General features: G+C 43.9%; 1 protein-coding gene across 50 annotated transcripts in view; it reads left to right on the forward strand.

Annotated features, from left to right (window-relative positions):
• The window catches only part of Tcf7l2 (transcription factor 7 like 2), a 204,595-nt gene that overhangs the window by 181,943 nt on the left and 4,285 nt on the right, over positions 1-18,367 (forward strand). For 7 of the 50 annotated variants that reach the window (XM_029562103.1, XM_029562100.1, XM_029562102.1 and 4 more), the window contains 7 exons: positions 726-812; positions 6,443-6,583; positions 7,175-7,334; positions 7,723-7,830; positions 12,824-12,872; positions 13,459-13,509; positions 14,781-14,853. In XM_029562103.1, coding sequence (XP_029417963.1) covers positions 726-812; positions 6,443-6,583; positions 7,175-7,334; positions 7,723-7,830; positions 12,824-12,872; positions 13,459-13,509; positions 14,781-14,853 — 669 coding nt within the window. Of the gene's footprint in view, positions 1-725; positions 813-6,442; positions 6,584-7,174; positions 7,335-7,722; positions 7,831-12,823; positions 12,873-13,458; positions 13,510-14,780; positions 14,854-15,479; positions 15,553-16,481; positions 16,507-18,367 lie in introns of all 50 variants that reach the window. The other 43 variants (XM_029562105.1, XM_029562104.1, XM_029562110.1 and 40 more) reach the window with 18 other exon arrangements.

The following is an 18,367-nucleotide window of genomic DNA, read 5'->3' on the forward strand; positions in this document are numbered from 1 at the left end:
GGTTCTCAGCCATCTTGAGCCCCGTCCGACTGATAGGAAGATATTGAAGCTACATAAAAAGGAATAGTCAACTCAGACAACCCTCTGTCAGGAAAAGTTGTATCTTTCATGAAGATGCTATTTTGCATGTTGCTGTATTTTTTAATTATTGTAATGAGGTGTGATTGTCTATTGGTTACCCACAATTCTTCTTGGGGACTCTCCCCCCCCCGTAACTCTTGTCAACACTTGTTAATTTGACAAAAGGCTACAAATTAAGCTCTGTTAATTTAATGTTTTCTCACCGAGATCTAAATACCGAAAGAGGCCCAAAGCGCAACTGAAGTCCTTTGATTCGTTGTACTTTATTTTGGTATAAATTTACATTCATTATTGTTTTCCTTTGGATGTGTAGCCCTCAATTAGTGTGATGGCTCCATTAAAGCGAGCGAGACTTCGCCTTTAATTATTACAACAAAACACCTAGTTTCAGCTTGGGGAGAGGGTCTCTATTGACATAAGCAGAGGTTATAAAATTTAATTAGCCATTCCTATCAGATTTATGGCATTCAAATTGTTCTGTGTTTCTTCCCTTTGATCCTTCCTGTACAATCCCCAAGATTTTTGTTCTGATCAAATGAGAATAAAGCTTACTGTAGAGGGAGACTTTCCCCTGTTCTTCTTTTTCTTGCCCCTCCCCCCAACCTCATCTTCAGCCTTTCACTTTTGGTACCCCTTATTTGCAGGCAAGGTCAGCCTGTGTACCCTATCACGACAGGAGGATTCAGACACCCCTACCCCACAGCACTGACCGTCAACGCTTCTATGTCTAGGTGAGTTCAAATGACCAGACCTTCAACCAAGGCCGTGGTGACCACAACACACAAAGCCCCTCTAGACAGTCACCAGGCCAGAGGGACTGTGGCCGTGTAGAGATCTAATGAGGTAAAGCTGGTGTGGTATTAGGCTTTCCTCCTAGAAAATACTGAAAAATTGCTTTGATCTTCCAAGGTAAGCAATGCCTTTCTAGGTTGAGTTTTTATGAGTCTATCCTTAGAGCCCTGTAGTGTCACAAAGTAAGAAGGCAGGGGAGGGGTGGGAGATGGCTCAGTGGTTAAGAGCACTTTTATTCTTCCAGCAGACCTGAGTTCATTCCTACCACCTACATGGCAGCTCATACACATGCATTTGTTTTTTAATCTTAAAAAAGGAGACAGGGGAAAGCAACTAGGACAGGTAGGACTTTGGAAAGGATCATGTCACTGTTGTCCTGTGCAGGGGAAGAAAGAAGGGAGCAGAGACTTTTTTTTTTCTTTTTTTGATTTTTATACAAAGAGATTGAGAAAAAAGTGATCAATGTATCCAAAATTTAGTTTCTGATTTCAAGGCTACAAATAAGCCATAACCCCTGGAAAGTAATGTGTCAGGGAGAAATTAAATGGGATCCACTTTGCATTTTGCATTTAATGTTACTCTAACATCTTTTTTTCCCCCACCTTACATGCTACATCACTTTTAAGAAAAAATTTCCCCCAGTGCTGAAGTTGTTTTCAATGGTGTGTTTTACTTACCCCAATAGAGTGTGGTCTCAATATTATCTTTTCACCTTCTATCAATATACAACAACCACTAATGAAATTTTTTCTTTCTTTCTTTCTTTCTTTCTTTCTTTCTTTCTTTCTTTCTTTCTTTCTTTCTTTCTTTCTTTCTTTTTCTGGACTTAGCTTTTATACATGACATGCATTTTACACTGTCCGGCACATCTCAAGCTAGACTGGTCACATTTGAGGGACTTGTAAAAATACATGCCAGATGGCTATGCCGTTGACTTGCACAGTGCTACATCTTTGAAAGTTAAAAAGAAATCATGTGTGCATACATTCCTGTATATTTATATTTAAGCATATAAACACATATACAGCAAGCATATATATCCCCAGGTCTCATTTTCCTCTCTCTAATTAATTCTGGCTAATTTTTCAGTGACTGCTAGTTTATTTACAAACTGGTTGGCAGCAGTATGTTTAAGTAGTCACTAATTGCCCCTAATGATAGTTTTATTTTCTCTTCATCTGATTTTCAGTCGAGTTAATTAAATCGGTGGAGGTTTAGACTTTTCCTGATGGGCTCAAGCAACCAATCCATTTTGATGATGCCACATGATTCAATTAACATGCATTACATGGCATAATGCTGTCCCCCAGCCTCTTCCTCCATTCTCTGTGGCCAACACGGGAAGCCAAAATCAGAGAAAGGGCTAGAAAGGTGGCCTGAGATGCCTCTTTTTCTACTTGCAGAACAGCAACTCTGGGTGTGGGATAGAGTGAGTGTCATACCCACTGAGTGCAAGCTGAAGTGTAGCTGGTGTTTATGGCTGTGCCGTGAATAGCACGGCCACTTAAAGAGCCATTTCCCACGTGTGATCCCTCTTCTAAATTTCAATATCCATGCCGATATGAGTTAGGCGGGAAAATGCTTTTCTGTATCCTCTCAGCTGGCAAGCAGGAAGGTTACATTCATTAAATGATGTCGTCACAGCCTTTGCAAAGCGTGGGAGCAAGAGGGGAGCCTCCTGGGAACAGAAGAGAGCCGTTTATGATCCTAGCTCACCCTCCCTCCGTCCCAAGGTTCACAGGCTGTTCCTGAGCTTCCTTCCTGTTTGTTTATTCGGTGCATCCAGAGGTTGAAAGCAGTGAAGTAATCATAGGATAGGGATTGGGGTTAAGTTTATCCATCGAATTATCATTAGAAGGCTAGCCAGTGATTTATAGGTGGGCAGGGAATGTTGGAAAGGGAGCAGTGGAAGAAAGGTTAGGGGCTTGAGGGGCAAGGGTGTGGGGGCGGCCGATTCCCCAGGTAGGCCTTATGAAAGGTAGCTAGTTAAAAAGCGTATACAGCAAATTAAATACATTATTGTGGTAATGGGGCGACAGAAGTATAGGTCTATTATACTTATGGCAGTTATAGCAAATGTAGGCAGCTTGCCCTGTTCCAGAACACCCTTTGATATTCATTCTATTCAGCAGCAGGGCCAGGACTTCTCAGAATTAAGTGATGGGTCATTATACTTTAAACACCATGGAGAAGCCTAGATTGGCAATTAAACAGCTCTTGCTGACACTCACTTGTGCCACCCTGTGACCCCCTTTAGATTGAGATGTTGGAGCTCCGGGCCCTCAGCCTGCTAAATTGGTGCAAGGCTCTTCTCCTGACGAGAGCAGGCTCTGAAATCTGCCGGCTTCAAAGGGAGCGAGATCATGTATAAACCATAATGTGGGTGCACCGTGGCTCACAAAAAATAAGGCAGGAAGAGATGAAATGTTACAAGTGCAAGGGGGGAAATGAGAGAATACTGACAATCCTAATGCAACTCAAAGCAGGATTGTTGCACAGGAAAATGCATCCTACTGCTTGTGCATAAAATCAAGGCCGGCAGATGACATCCAGTTAACAGAAACGTGTCAACGGTGAAGCAAAGCAAGAGTGAGTCCAAGAGAAGCCCCTGAGACAGCCAGAAACAAAAATTAGTTGTCCTTAACAAGTTAAGGTTCATCATTATATTCTGGCTTGGAGCCATAAAAGCAGACAGGGGTATATAATGAGCTGCTTAGAATTTTTTTTAGGGTGTTTATTGCATTTCATGAAATAGTTGTGTGCAGAAAGGGATTTCTTGGGTGAAGGCGTGCATGCAGGTCACAGGCTCATTCACGTGCAGTCCCTTTCTCTGGTGTGTGTTGTTCAAATGGACAAACGTGTACAGGTCAAGGGAATCACAAATGTTTATTCTTCATAGCTGTACCCCAAATCTGTCCCCACCCCAAAATGTACTCGTACTCCAATCATGGGGCCCTCCTTTGGTATTCGGTATTGAAAATGTGTATGCATGCATTCATGTGCACGAGTGCTCGTGCGCGTGTGTACACACACACCCACACACACCCACACAGATTCATTGCTTTTCTCTGTCTCCCTCTCTCTGTCTGTACACACATCCTCACTGCAGAAATCTATGTATTCGAGACATGTCAGGTCTTTAAAATTTACAGTAAAAACTGTTGTTGCACCTACCCCTTCACCCAAAGGCTTCCAAGAGCACATATCCTTAACTTATATTTCCTCTGAGGCCTTGGAACAGTGGGGAAGAATAGGATGTAACTTGGGATCTCAAAGGTTTGCTTTTTCTTTTCCTCCAGTTTTTGAAGGGAGTGGGAGTTAGTGGTGTTTTCTGTTGCTCTGCCTCCCTCCCTTCCTTTCCGCCTCCCCCTCTCCCCTCCTCCCTCTATGTCTTTGATTATTATTAAACTGAGTCATTATTACCAAACCTCAGTATTGACAAAGGTTACTGCAGCAGAGGCCACCTCAGGGTGGAATTTCTTTCTTTTTTTTTAATATTATTTTTATTTTACATGTAGGAGTGCTATACCTGTGTGTGTGTTAGTATACCCATGTCATGCAGTGCCTGAAGAGGACGGAAGAAGGTGTCGATCTCTTGGAACTGGAGTTACAGGTGGCTGTTAGCTGCCATGTGGGTGCTGGGATTTAAACTTAGGTCTTTTGTAAGAACAACCAGTGTTCTGAACTGCTGAGCCATCTCTCCAGCCCCATGGTGGAATTTCTAAGTCAGGTGTCTACAGTGGCTCTGGAACCCCTGCAAAGATCAGCATTCTTCATCTGATTTTGTCTCAGTAGATCTGTGTAGAGTCTGTTCATTATGTCTTTAATCCTTTATCAAATGGACATTTGTTATGTTATTTGTATCTTGGATCCACTTGTGGCAAGAACTATAAATAAATACAAGATCCTTTTGCAAAAACCATCATTGGGGCTACAGAAGATGACCCAGTGGTTAAGAGCACTGGCTGCTCTTGCAGAGGACCTGGCTTCGGTTCCTAGCACCCACATGGTGCTTAACAACCATCCATAACTCCAGTTGCAGGGGATCTGATACCCTCTTACGATCTTTTGGGGCATTGCACAATATAGGTGCATTTCCATACATGCAGGCAATACACTCAGAAACATAAAATAAAAATAATAAATAAAGCCAGGTGTGGTGGGGCACACCTTTAATACCAGCACTCAAGGGGCAGAGACAAGTGGATCTCTGTTAGTTAAAGACCACCCTAGTATACATAGTGAGTTCCAGGCCAGCTGGGGCTACAGGGAGCCCCTGATTTGAAAAGACCCCTCCCCAAAATAATAAAAATAAATAAATAAAGTGTTTTTTAAAACCATCATAATAAAGCCTTACCAGGGCCCCTCATTCCCACCAGAATGGGTTTTCTGAAGGGCAGACCGCTGGTCCCTGGGTGGCGGTTGGCCTTTATTAGGAGAGTAGCCTGTTTCCATCCAGGTTTCTTTCACCTGAACTGTATGTCCTTTCCCTGCTTTGCCCCACTTTTCTCTCTAGTATGGGCTATTTCAAGTAAGGAGGTGTTTTCCTGCCCAATACAAATGGAGGGGACTCCAGACATCAGAAAATGTGAAAGCCATTTGTTCCACACAGCGGGAGGATGGGCCAAAAGAAGTTTAAACCTAGTTTGTGTTGTCGCTAATGTGCATGTTGGGAAATGTCAAGTCAGGGAATAAATTGTTCTAGAGAACTTTCCCAAAATAAATGCTGTCACAGGAGAAGCCGTTATCTGTTCTGTACTTAAGTTTTATCGTTTACAATGATAAAATGTAAATTCCCATTTACAATTGTAATTTACAATTACACCATTTTTGAATGATGCACAGATAACATATTAAGAGTCCTAAATTTTAGCAGAGAAAGGATATGCAAATCAGAGCTCAGTGTTTCGCTGTGAGTGTTCCCACCCCCATTTTCCTACAAGAGAATATAAATTTACCTGAAATATCGATGAGATGATGACAGTCACCCAGAAACTATCTGAATTTTTCTCTCTCTGCCTCACTCTCTCCTATTCCTATCAAATGGTGGGCACAGCAACAAAAGAAAAACAAAAATTTGATTGCCCTCCATCACCAGAATGAGGCCTAATGAGGCGTGCAGAGCACTGTCAAGACATGTATGTATATTTTAACCACGTTAATATTTTATTTAGCTGTCAATATACAGCAAAAGATTTCACCTCTCCTTTCTAGAGCTGATGAGGACTTAGGAAATTGTCTTCTAAGTGCAAATCATGCCTCAAACACCAAGTGGACGTGTGGTTTCCGGTTGGTAGCGCAAGCCCACTTTTCTGCCCAAGTACATCAGTTGTCTTTTGCTAAAGATGTTAAAAATCGTAATGTCTCATGTCAGTAGCAATAATGAAGGGGAAGATTAGCTTTAATGACATTATGAGAATCATTATGTTTAATTTATCACTAATTAATGCTGACAGGTTTCATATGCCGTGGGTTGCTTTCATGTGAATGTTATGAGCTTTTCTTTTTTTTTAATTGTGTATACACATCCCTCCTCATTCATTCATTTTGATTCTGACGATTTACACAGCTTTCTGTCTTCTAGGTTCCCTCCCCACATGGTCCCTCCCCATCATACTCTCCACACGACCGGCATCCCCCATCCGGCCATTGTCACACCAACAGTCAAGCAGGAATCCTCACAGAGTGATGTCGGCTCACTCCACAGCTCGTAAGTGTCGCCATTGTTACTGCCTGCTTCATGGCCTGTAGATTGAGCTGCCACAGTGGCTTGGCGGCTGATGCTTGGTGGCCCTCTGTCTGAGGTCAGCCTGTCCTGTTTTGACCCTAGTGAGCACCCAGCATATGTGGGCTCTGGCTCCCCTATAGAAGGAGGAAATGCACTCTGGTGGCTTTCAGTGATTGTCCCACTGCCACTAAGAAGAAGTTCTCTGTTGTGTGTACTTGAATGGACTGGGGTTTGCAACCACTTCCCACTAACCCCAGAATGAAGCATTTAGAGCTTTGTTCAGCAGCAAGACAGAACCTGAGAAGTGAGGTCCACCACCCTGTGCTTTCTCTCTGCCCTGGGAAAGTGTCTATTTGTGAAGCTTGAGGAAGTGATTTCAGAATCCCTCACCCACCACACCTCCTTCCTCAGCTATTTTTGGGTAGGAAGGTCTGAAAGTGGAAGTGAGCTTTTTATTCGAAACTGCCAGGCTTGGGTGGGAAGGAACTAGCGAGAGGCATAGGCTCTGGGGGAAGTTGACCATGTGGTTGTTTATTGGGTGGTTTGGGTCCATTTGTTTTTGTTTCTATCCAGAAAGCATCAGGACTCCAAAAAGGAGGAAGAAAAGAAGAAACCCCACATAAAGAAGCCTCTTAATGCGTTCATGTTGTACATGAAGGAAATGAGAGCGAAGGTTGTGGCTGAGTGCACGTTGAAAGAAAGCGCAGCCATCAACCAGATCCTCGGGCGCCGGGTAGGGAGCCCCTGGGGAGAAGGGGGACAAGGGTAGACCAGAGGCAGCACGCCCAGTGCCCACATGTCCACTTCTACCTTTCTCTGGAGAGTCCTTTAACTCCTGGCCACTCTGAATCCTTGAATGGCTTCTGCTGGTCAAGACCATTGTGCTTTTCGAATGACATTCAGGACAGCCATATCCCTAATCTTCCTGCTCCAGAGATACCAGATAAGTTTTCTCTGAGCACGCCCATTAGTGCCAGGGCCCAGCAAGCTGTCAGAATCTGCTGCTTTGACAATATCTGGATGGATCTGTCCCCCAAAGCAGCACTTTTCATGCACTGGCTGTGGTGTAGTTTGTGATGTTTCTGCATGTCTTTCTCTCCCCCGCCTCATGTTCTTTCCAGTGGCACGCACTGTCCAGAGAAGAACAAGCAAAATACTATGAGCTGGCCCGGAAGGAGCGACAGCTTCACATGCAGCTGTATCCTGGCTGGTCCGCGCGGGATAACTATGTAGGTGGACCACTTTCCAAAGAGTATGGATGTGTGTGTGTCTGCAGAGACCCGGGGGACAAGTTACTGCTGACTGGAACCAGTCCTCTAGAGCATTCATTCCACCCACTTCTAGGACTTGCTCCCCCAAAACTGATGGTCTTGTCTTGGCTTCCACTGTGACTCTACTAGAACATCCCATAGGAAACAGGGAGGATTCTGGCATCTATGTACCCACACATGCCCCTGGAGACTGATTTGGGATATCTATACCTCCTTGCCTCCTCTTGGAAAAAATGGAGCTCCAGGTCACATGCAAAGGGCTTATAATCAGCAGCTATCAGTGGTCTAGCTTTATAGGGAAGATAGTGGTCAGAGAAATAGGGAGTGTGCTTAACTCCTCACAAGTCTTTGGAAGGGCCTACAGCCTTAAGGAGGAATGCCAAACAAGCAGCCTGGGTGCTGTAATAGAATCTGGAAGCCTGCTTCATCCTGAGAGAGGCATGATGGGAATATCCCTCCAAGTAGCCAGCAGAAGTCATCCTTTGGTAGGGAGGATGAAATAACCCTGGGCTCTGCAGGTTTAAGAAGTGTGTGTATCATATGACATATCTGTCACTGATATGTATGTTCCTGGGCTATGTTGGCAGATTGGGATTTGCTTATTTTTCTTGCTCTCTTTTATAAACACCATCTTACTAGGAATGTTGTTTTTACTACTTGCATTAACAACATACCACAAACTTACCGTTCTTTTGGAAACCTCTGTCATTTAGCATTTTTGCTGCATTCTTTCCAGCAACACTGAGACCTGGGCTTTCTCCCCTCTCTGGATGGGTAGGATGCCTCTTGCTTTGTCTGGTTCTTTATTCCATGGCATTTGGTCTTTGACATTCACTCCAAGGTCAAAAATCAAACATCAGTACAGGCTCCCCTTCTGTCTCGGGCAGGTCATGGAGCCGGGTGAGTGTTTGCCCATCAATACCTACTGTTTCCTCTGTCTCATTGGCATTGTCAGTCAAGGATCCACTCTGTAGGACTTAGGTCCTTAAATTGTTGTTGAATGCAGGCTTGCTGTGTTCAAGCTACTGTGGGGATCAGAATTCAGTCTGATGTTACTATCTGTTCTTCTAGAACTGGTCATCTTGACATTGAAGCTTTCTGCTGCTTTACCCAGACATTTCAAGTTTCCTCGAACCTCTAAAGCAGGAGCTGGCTTGCTTGTTCCTTGCTATATAGACATGGAGAAGGGAAGATGGAGTCCACTGGCTTTCACTGCCCTTATTCCCCTGGACCTCCCTGCCTGGATGGCACATCTGCTTTGTTGAGAGCCCTTGTCACCAGCAGATGGGTGTCATGGGGTCTTAGCTATGTGGTGCCTTCTGCTTATCTTCTGTGTTTGTGCCATTGGGACACCTCTCTTCAGGGGCTGAAAGGAAGACATGAGACAGTTGAGCCCTCGCACAGACTTGCTGTGCACTCCACCCGATTCCAGGTGGAGCTTCAGGGACAGGTAGCCTCCGGCACACACCCAGCCATATCATCTTAGGACAGCTGTTCTCCTGACTTTGGGTCATAAGTTCTTAGTGTTCACCTCCAGCTTCTGCTTGTTATAGACCTAATCTTTGAGTCACCTAGAATGGTATCCCAGAGCAGAATTCAGCATCTCTAAAGCTACCATATTCCCAGTAGGCATTTGGGTCATCCTAACACCTTTATGTGCAGTTGCCCGGTGTTTGGACTGTGTTCCATTTACATTACAAGCAGGGTAGATGGTGCCCTCTGAGGTTGTGCAGGGTGAAGTCTCCACAAAAGGGGCAAGTTAAATTCAGTGACAATGTCAGAAGAATGCTGCGTTTGACTTGCCAGGGAGTCATTTAGACCAAGCTCTTCCTAAGACTTTCTGTGATGTTCTTTCTAGATTTTTTGGAAGGTCCATGTATCATTTGCCCTGACTTCCAATCAGAAGGTGGCTTGTATAATAGGGAGCTCCTGAGAAGTTGAGGCAGACAGTTGAGAGGTGATTGGTTAAAAGACTATAGGAACTTGATCTCTCTGAAGCATGATGTCAATTCATTGCATGTGTGGGCACCCACCCTTGCTTCTTTCTATGCCCCAGGGTACAACACTGGGGTCAGGAATCTCAGACCCGAAACTTTTATGGATTTGATTATGGTGGGAACTTATTGGCATTCTCTTTTAATTAACTTGACGGTGGAGGTTCACCATGGAGGATCTACATTGCTGTGGTTGTTATAAGATCCGAAAGGTTTTTCTGGGAAATGTGTTCTGGGTTAGACTTTCCTGCCCTTCCGAACAACTGGTGGTAGGAGCCTTTATGGTCCCACCTTAGGGAAGTAGATTGATGTGAAGCAGCCACATCAGACCCAGGAAAAGCTAGTGGAGCATCATCACAGCAGCCAACCAACCCTGGTATCATCATAGAACCTTCCTTCCTTCCTTCCTGTCTTAAATGCTGTGTATGTTCACCTGTTTAGGTCTTTTCTTTCTCTTGATACATTTAAAGAAGAAATGGGGTAGTCATCCTTCCTTCCTTACATCTTTATGTCCTCTCCCATTAAGATACCATTTCTGTCCTCTAGAAGCCTACCATCTACATTGCACTTTGCTCAGTCATAAACTTGTCCTACTCTCCAAGTATCAGAGTTCTCAGCAGGGAGCTAGAGATGGGAAATCTGAATGGGGACCGTGAGATGTCCCTGGAGTGTGAGGGTTTTGGCATTCCTCAGGTTGGACTGTTTCTGTTGTACTTTCATACTGGCCCCTAAATCAGTTGTTGTTAGACCCCACTCAAAGACAACTGTGTGGTACTTTGCTAGGTTGTTTTTCCTTTGTATGACAAGGAATATAATGGGATCTGGTATGGAGCTTCCCAGTAGGCCACAGCACACGTCCCCAATGACACAGACACCAGAGGCTCCTTCCACGCATGACATGTCCTTAGTGTCACTACACATCTTTGTCCCGTTCTCTTTGGTGTTGATGCCACTGTCCTACAAGAACTTTTAGGAAAGGATGACATTTAGATATTCTCAAACACACAGGCATATAGGACCACTGTGTTTAATTCACACCAAGTAGCTGCCTCATGTGGGCCTGGCTGGTGTAGGAAGGGAAGGGGAACTGGGAGGGTCAGCCTGGTGACTGGGAATGGAAGAAGAGCTTGCTATAACGAGGCATTGCACAGTAGGCAGCAGAACTCTGAGGTTGAAGGCACTAGTACCAAGACCATTTAAGTTTGCATGCTAGCCCTAACTCTTCTGAGCTGCGCCACCTCATGAGTATTGCCTACCCTCTCTGTGCCTCAGTTTCCTCATCTGTAACATTGGAGTGGTGGCGGTACATGTTGCTGCAGTGGGGTGATGCCTGGCTCTTAACGTGTACCCCACAAATGCTGGCCATTGTTATCAGGAGTTTCCATTATAATGAAGAACTAGCCATTGTAACAGCTCATAATTTTAATAGTTGCTGGGAGTTATCCACGCTAATGAGCATGGTAATACACATTATACAGATGATTTCTGGCTTGCTATGGTTTGACTTACAATTTTTCAGCTTCATGGTAGCATCAGGGCATACCCATATAACTATTCTGTTTATTTCACTTTTAGTACAGTGTCCAATAGATGACACAAGTCATGATAAGGCAAACTCCACATTAGATGACTTTGCACACCTGTAGGCTATTCTCAGTGCTCTGTGGGTGTTTAAAGTAGGCTGGGCTGAGCTGTGATAGTCTATGAGTTAGGCACAGTAAATTCATTTGTGAATTATGACTCTTAACTGGTAATGGGTTTGTTGGGGTACCACTGGAAGAGTATCTAATCTGACAGAGGAAAATGGGGGTGCTTGTCCTCTAATGGATGTTCACTCTGCAATTTCCTAAAGAGCTCAGATTATTCCTTAGTCTCCTTTGCCCCTCCCCCAGCCTTTCCTACCACCTTTCCCCCACTTTTTAATTTGAATTAAAATTTTTGCAATTTAATTAAATATTTGAAAATTCAATTAAATTTAACTGAATTTTTGCAGTTTTAATACAATCTAATTTGATGGTATTTAGATCCCCTCCCCTATCCCCACCTCCCCTTACTGCCCCCAACCCAATTTAAGGTACTCATATATAATAAGGCCTATAGAGTCTAATTTGTGTCTCCAATGTCCTTCAGTGAGGGTCCATCCACTGGAGCCTGGTTAACCTACCAAGAGCTCCATGCTTGAAAGAGACTGTCTGTGCCCCTCCCAGCAGCCATCTTTTGCTCCGACTTCCTTACGTGGGGTTGGCGCTTCTTACCCACTTCCTCGTGTTCCTACCATCTTTTTTTTCCTCATTTTTTAATTTATTGACTTTTGTGTGTGTGTATTTCATACAGAACATCCTAAATGGCACCCTCCCATAGCCTCTCCCCATCCCCAACTGGAGACCATATACTCTGTCATCCCTGTTACTGTCCACTGTGTTGTCAGTGCCCCCAGCCAATCCCCAGTGGTCAGGCTATCTAGAGATCCCTGTTATAGGAAGATCAGCTCTTCCTCCTCTAGCTACCATCTTTTAAAACAAGAATCATACAACATCTCTGAGCAGTCACCCCTCAACTCATGAAGGACCTTCATAAGTGAGAGGGGGCGGGGTCAGTGGTGAGCCTCTGCGGGCATCGTGGTTTTTGTGCTCCTTGGAGGCTCGCACACTGTTTTCTACCCAGGCTCTCCACCCTTCTCTGAATCTTCCTCTCCTTTTCTTCCCCTTTATGGAATCAGATGCCTTAGGTCAGGATCAAAAATGGATGGAGGCAAGGAGAGCTTTTCGTCTCTACCCACTGATCCCTCCTTTTCTGGCAAGAACACTTTGTCTCTCCGGGCACAATTCAAGGATGTTGGATTCAGAGGTGGCAGATTGGACAGACTTGGCGAATAGGTGTGGGTGGAAATGGCAGAAAAGACATCTTCCTTGTCTGTTTCGTGAACTAAACTTTCTGCATTTCATCTGTTTGTATAGGGGAAGAAGAAGAAGAGGAAAAGGGACAAGCAGCCAGGAGAGACCAATGGTAAGTGACTGTGGTCAGGGTGACGGAGGAAGCAGTAGGTGGAGGGCCACTCTTACGTCAGGCTTCCATCTGGGGGAGGCAGGAGAAATTCAAGGCCAGGACATTGTGGGGGAACCCATCTTAGCCAGTCAGCCTTTTTGTTTATGCATTTTAATTAATTGCTTCATTACTGCCCTTTTAAAGCTAGTAACATCCATTGTTGCATGAAAAGCACATTGTAATTCTAGCGGAATGTGTTTTTAAATAACTGCCAAGCCTGTTACTGGAGAGCCATGGTAGGCATGTCTCTGCTGGGCTTTAGACAGTTTGCTTATTTTGTATGTGTCTGAGAGGGGATGAGGAGGGGCCTAGGGGACCAAGAGGGGGCGTGTGTGAGTGTGGGGTATTAACTGGGCTGTTCCCCAAATGTTCTGATGCATGCCTTTACAGTGGTAAATTACACCCATTTTAAATTAAGGAGGTTTGTCATTTTGTAGAAGAAATTAGAAATACTGCATAGGCAATCTCAGGTCCCTTGGAGAATGCCAGGTTTTTACAAAAAAACAAAAATTTTGAAGACTTTGTATAATTTGTTCTTTTTTTTCAGAACACAGCGAATGTTTCCTAAATCCTTGCCTTTCACTTCCTCCGATTACAGGTGCTAATGTCATTTTGAGTCATTAAAATAGTTGATAAACTGTTTTTTAATTTTTCTTGCCATTTATAGTTTTATTAACATTAAACACGTTATGACATTTGAACATCCTTTAAAATGACCATCTACACAGTTTCATGTTTTAGTAGATTTTTTTTCCAGTTGCTTTGGTTGGTTTTATTTATTTTTCTTAATTTAATTTAACTTCTGTTTCATTTATTTATTTTTCCCATAACAACTGTATAAGCAGCGATGACAGTGTTTAGAGCTGAACTAACTGTGCAAATTGAATATGCAGTATTTCTTTAAAAGAGACTGGTAAAGAAAAAAAAATGGAAGGAATTCAGTAATAAACCTCCTTAATCTAATGGCATTTTTTTTGTTGCTCCCACTACGTTTTCTCATGCACGCCAGCATGCAATCGCAGTATGCTTATTTTTTTCCTTTGTTTTTTATTTTATTTTGTTTTGTTTGTTCTTCCTTTTGCTTTGTGGCTCATCATTTGCAAATCCGCTAGCATTTAACTGACCATGCCTGCTTCACGCTGCTTGGAGCTTCTAACCCCTAACAGCTTATTCACACAGACTGTTGACCCTCATCTCTTTCTTTCTTAATATTAATGAAAATAGATTAAAAAAAAAGAAAAGAAAAAACAAACATTCCAAAAGCTGCAATATCCCAATACCCATGACCTTTTTCTTTCTTTGTTTCTTTCTGTTTCATTTCGTTCTGTTTTTATTAGTAGTTTTTTTTTTTCTTTTGAAAACTGTTGTACTCTAAGAAGAAAAAAGCATGTTACAAACTTAATTCCCTCCTTCGCTTTGTTTTCTTCTTTAAGAAAAAGAAATTTGAGAGAATTTAAAAAAAAAATTAAGGGAAAGCAGAACTAAAAACAAAAGAGGGAAAAAAATAATTGAAAGAGCAAATTCTTCAGTATTGATTTAGCCCTGGGTCGGCTGGAACCGAATCCAAGACAGTCCTTCAATAAGGGGTACTGCAGGTTTATTTGCAACAGCTAATCATACAAGTTTATTAAGAATGTGATTTTTACCTTTTTTTTTTTGATTAAAGAACTTTTTTTTTTTTTTTTTTTAAAGTCAAATATTTTGCTATTAGTAACCCGGTCATTGATTTATTCCCTTTTTTTATTTTTTATTTTTCTTATTTGTATCTCTCTCTCCCCCCTCCCTTCCCTCTCTCCCTCTCTCTCCTCTCTTCCTCTCTCTCCCTTCCTCCCGTCCTCCTCTGCTCGCTCCTTTCTTGAACTCATTCAGACCTGAGCGCTCCTAAGAAATGCCGAGCGCGCTTTGGCCTTGATCAACAGAATAACTGGTGCGGCCCCTGCAGGTGTGTATAGTCTCCCAGATTCGCTGTGCTGGTTTGCAGCTGGTCTCTTCCGTTCTTTCCCCCCTGGCCTGTTGCTTTGTAGCTCTGTGTGTGGATTGTAGGAGACACAAGGGAGCGGGACACTGCCAGTGTGTGGGCTCCACAAGGGATGTGCTTGTTTTCCCGCTGCTGCTAGCCAAAATGCCACTGTAAAACAGTGTGTATGCCTCCTCCTTGGGGCCGAGCGAGACTCAGACCCCTGCGTGTCCTCTCCCAGGGAATGTTGCCTGCCAACCCCTTTCCTCGTCACCAGCCAGGATGCTCATCCTGGCCTAGGTAGAAGCCAATGACGTCACCTTCTCCCCTCCTCTTCTCTCTCTCTCTTTTTATTTATTTTTCATTGTTGTTTTTTGGTTTTTGGTTGTTGTTTTCCTTTGTGTGTATGTGTGTGTGTGTGTGTGTGTTATATTTTTATTTGATTTATTTTTCGTTTGGCTCATAGAAGTCCTTTCCTTTCATGCTCTTGGTAAGGGAAGATTGTCAAGTAGAAGCAGGTGCTACAGAAGACAAGTAGCTGAGGTCTCACATCCAATTGAGCACGACCCACCATTGTGTTGTATTTTTTTGTGTTTACCTTATGCTAACAGATGCAAATACTCCAAAGAAGTGTCGGGCACTGTTCGGGCTTGACCGACAGACTTTATGGTGCAAACCCTGCAGGTACATCACCATTGCGAGGCCTTGGGGACAATCGGAGCCTTCTGTCCTTCTGCTACCTTAGTGGGATGATTTATTTTGCCCTCATTCCCATCTGCTTTCCCCACTGGCATCAATGACTAATAAATCCTCATTCTTCAAATTTTCCTTGCTAATTTCATGCTGTTTCCTCTCCCCCCACATTCTCGTTCTTCCTTTCTTCCCTGCCTTTATGAGGTCCCTGGTGGCAGGACCAACAGGCACAGCCTTAACAATTGAGGGCAGGTGCTGAGACTTTTCCTTTGAGAGGCAGTGTCCTGGAACTGGCCAGCCTGATGAACGCCTTGATGGCCTGTAGAGTGAGCATAGAGAGCCACCAAGCCCCGTTCCCCCCACCCCAGGTGTGGATGAATTAGAATGGTAGTGTACCTATGCACTTAGTGTCAAGATGCTCAGAGAAGTGCTCTGGGGCAGGCTGTTTTGTTTTGTTTTGTTTTCCTTCTTTTTTTATTTCCTTCTTTCTTCCCACCCCGCCCCTTTGGTTGTTTTATGTTTTAAAATCACTTATTTGTACAGAGGAGCTTGGTAGCTGACATTGTTTTACAGCGCTAAAAAGGAAGCATGGCATTGAACGGCGTGCACCAGCTAATGGTCTACAAGCAGCAAGGCCTGCAGTTAGGTCCTGCAGTGTTGCCAGGCCTACAGAGCGAGAAGTCCCATATGACTGTGTGCAGACATAGCCTTGGTCCCCACATGAATCAGATCAACTCAGAAGAGTCCAAACTGAGCCCCCCATGATCTGCCTGCAGATTTCCCTTCTCAGGGTATTGGCAGGGAAGGTGTAGGGACTTCCTTCTTGATGGAGGGATGCTCACTAGTGCCTGTCTCCTTTCCTTTCTTTTTAATGACCACCTTTGGTTAAATTTGTTGTTTCTTTGTTCTGATACAAGCAGTCTTTGAATTTGGAATATTATGATGGTAGGTATCTCAACACCCCAAACACACATCCCTGTTTGTAGTGCCTTCCTCATTCCGTGTCCCTCTCCTCCATCCCTTTGCCGTGCTCCATGTCTAGATGTTAGATCAGATGTTCATCCCATCACATGCATGCCCACAAGTCTGCTGTGTCTCTGACTCCCCGTCTCTGGTGCTAGTAGGAGAGACTACTGACCACACAGACTGCAGGGGAGAGCGGGCCAGAGCTGCGTCTCTGACAGGGAGCTGCATAGATGACTCTCTGCTAAGGAGTAAGGGAGTTGGGGCTTAGATGCCTAGGAGAACAACTCAAATCATCCTGTGAGCAGGCAACATTCACAGAGATGACGAATGTCCTTGCAGCACAGTCCCAGGGGCTTCCCCAGACCACAGCAAGGAGCTTCATGAGGAAGTTGCCCAAGGACTTTAGGTATTAAATTAGCACAAGCCAGGGAAGTCAGGGGCCTGCTTACCCTCTGTAGGTAATGAGTTGATCAACACTTTACACATTCCCAGCAGGATTGTTTATGGATCGCTTGTTTGGTTTCAGAATTAGTTGCTGCAGAGTTAGACTTAACTTTTTTGTTACCCCCTACAAGTGATTATTGGCATTGACCAAGATAGATCTGTCCTCAGACACGGCCCATACTTTGCTTAAATCTGTGGTGGAAAATCTTTCTCAGACTAGAAATTTCTTGGTTTTTTTTTTTCATTATAAAACATATGCTGTTTATTGATCATTCACTTTTCTACAAAACACAAACAGAACTGAACAACATATCCAGACTGACTAGCCCTTGCAAGGTAGGAAGAGCCCTGGAGAGAGAGAGAGAGAGAGAGAGAGAGAGAGAGAGAGAGAGAGATTTTTTTTTTTTTAAGTTGGAGTTTGGTTTTGTTTTTCCAGCCCACAACTTTTGTAGTCTCTTTGTGTTTTATAACACTGGGGGCCGACTGTCTATAATGTAACATTTCTGTTGCCAAAGGGTCTGAGAGGACCCTGGACAAAGGACACAGAGTCCAACAGGTCCCTGTCTGTGGTAGCTAATCTTCATTGTCAACTTGACACACCTGGGAAGAGAAAACCTCTAGTTTTCCTTCTGGCCTCAGCCCCCTTAGAAAGTTCTTGCAACTATTTTTCTTTTGTTGGGGACATTTTTTTTTTCATGACATCAATGTATTAGTAAGTTCATTTCTGTCGTTATTCCAAAAAGGAGACCAGGAAGCACCTTTGGTTTCCTTTTCAGAATAGATCCAGAAGCTAGGCATGGATACCTACTTGTGAGAGTCTACCCTCTGACCAGATGTGGCGCCCAGATGGGGTGGGTCACAGTATAAGGCTTGTAGACAGAGTTACAGGTCCCCTTTCCACCTACCTCTTTGTACCTTACCATGACCACACCGGACTGGATACTAAAATGAATAGGACATTAAAAAACAAAACAAACAAAAAACCACAAAGAAAAACACTTGCAAGTGGAGGCATTTTCTGACCCATCCAAATGTGTGTGTTCTAGCCATCTTTTGCTCAGCCAGACCTATTGAGGGAGCATCAGTTTATAGTTTATTTACTCTCTGTATCCTGTGTTCAAAATACCCCCTACACAGCCGCATGATCTGGAAAAGAGGAAGATGGGGAGGGGGGTGAGGAAAGCCCCAGGAATGCTCCTAGCCCATCAGGGCTCCTAGCTTCTCATTTTATTTACCATTTAAGGACATTTTAACCAGACTCTGTTTTGAGCCCACCAAGTTGCTATTCCATCTTCTCGCCCCACCCTAACAGCCTGGAATGCTGCTTCCTGCCATCCCTTGTCTTCCTGATTTCCTCCTCAGCCCCTCTCCTTTTTCCTTCCTTTCCTCCCCCCCT

The sequence above is a fragment of the Nannospalax galili genome, unplaced genomic scaffold, assembly GCF_000622305.1.
Source record: "Nannospalax galili isolate Female #2095 unplaced genomic scaffold, S.galili_v1.0 scaffold974, whole genome shotgun sequence".
NCBI classification, from domain to species: domain Eukaryota; kingdom Metazoa; phylum Chordata; class Mammalia; order Rodentia; family Spalacidae; genus Nannospalax; species Nannospalax galili.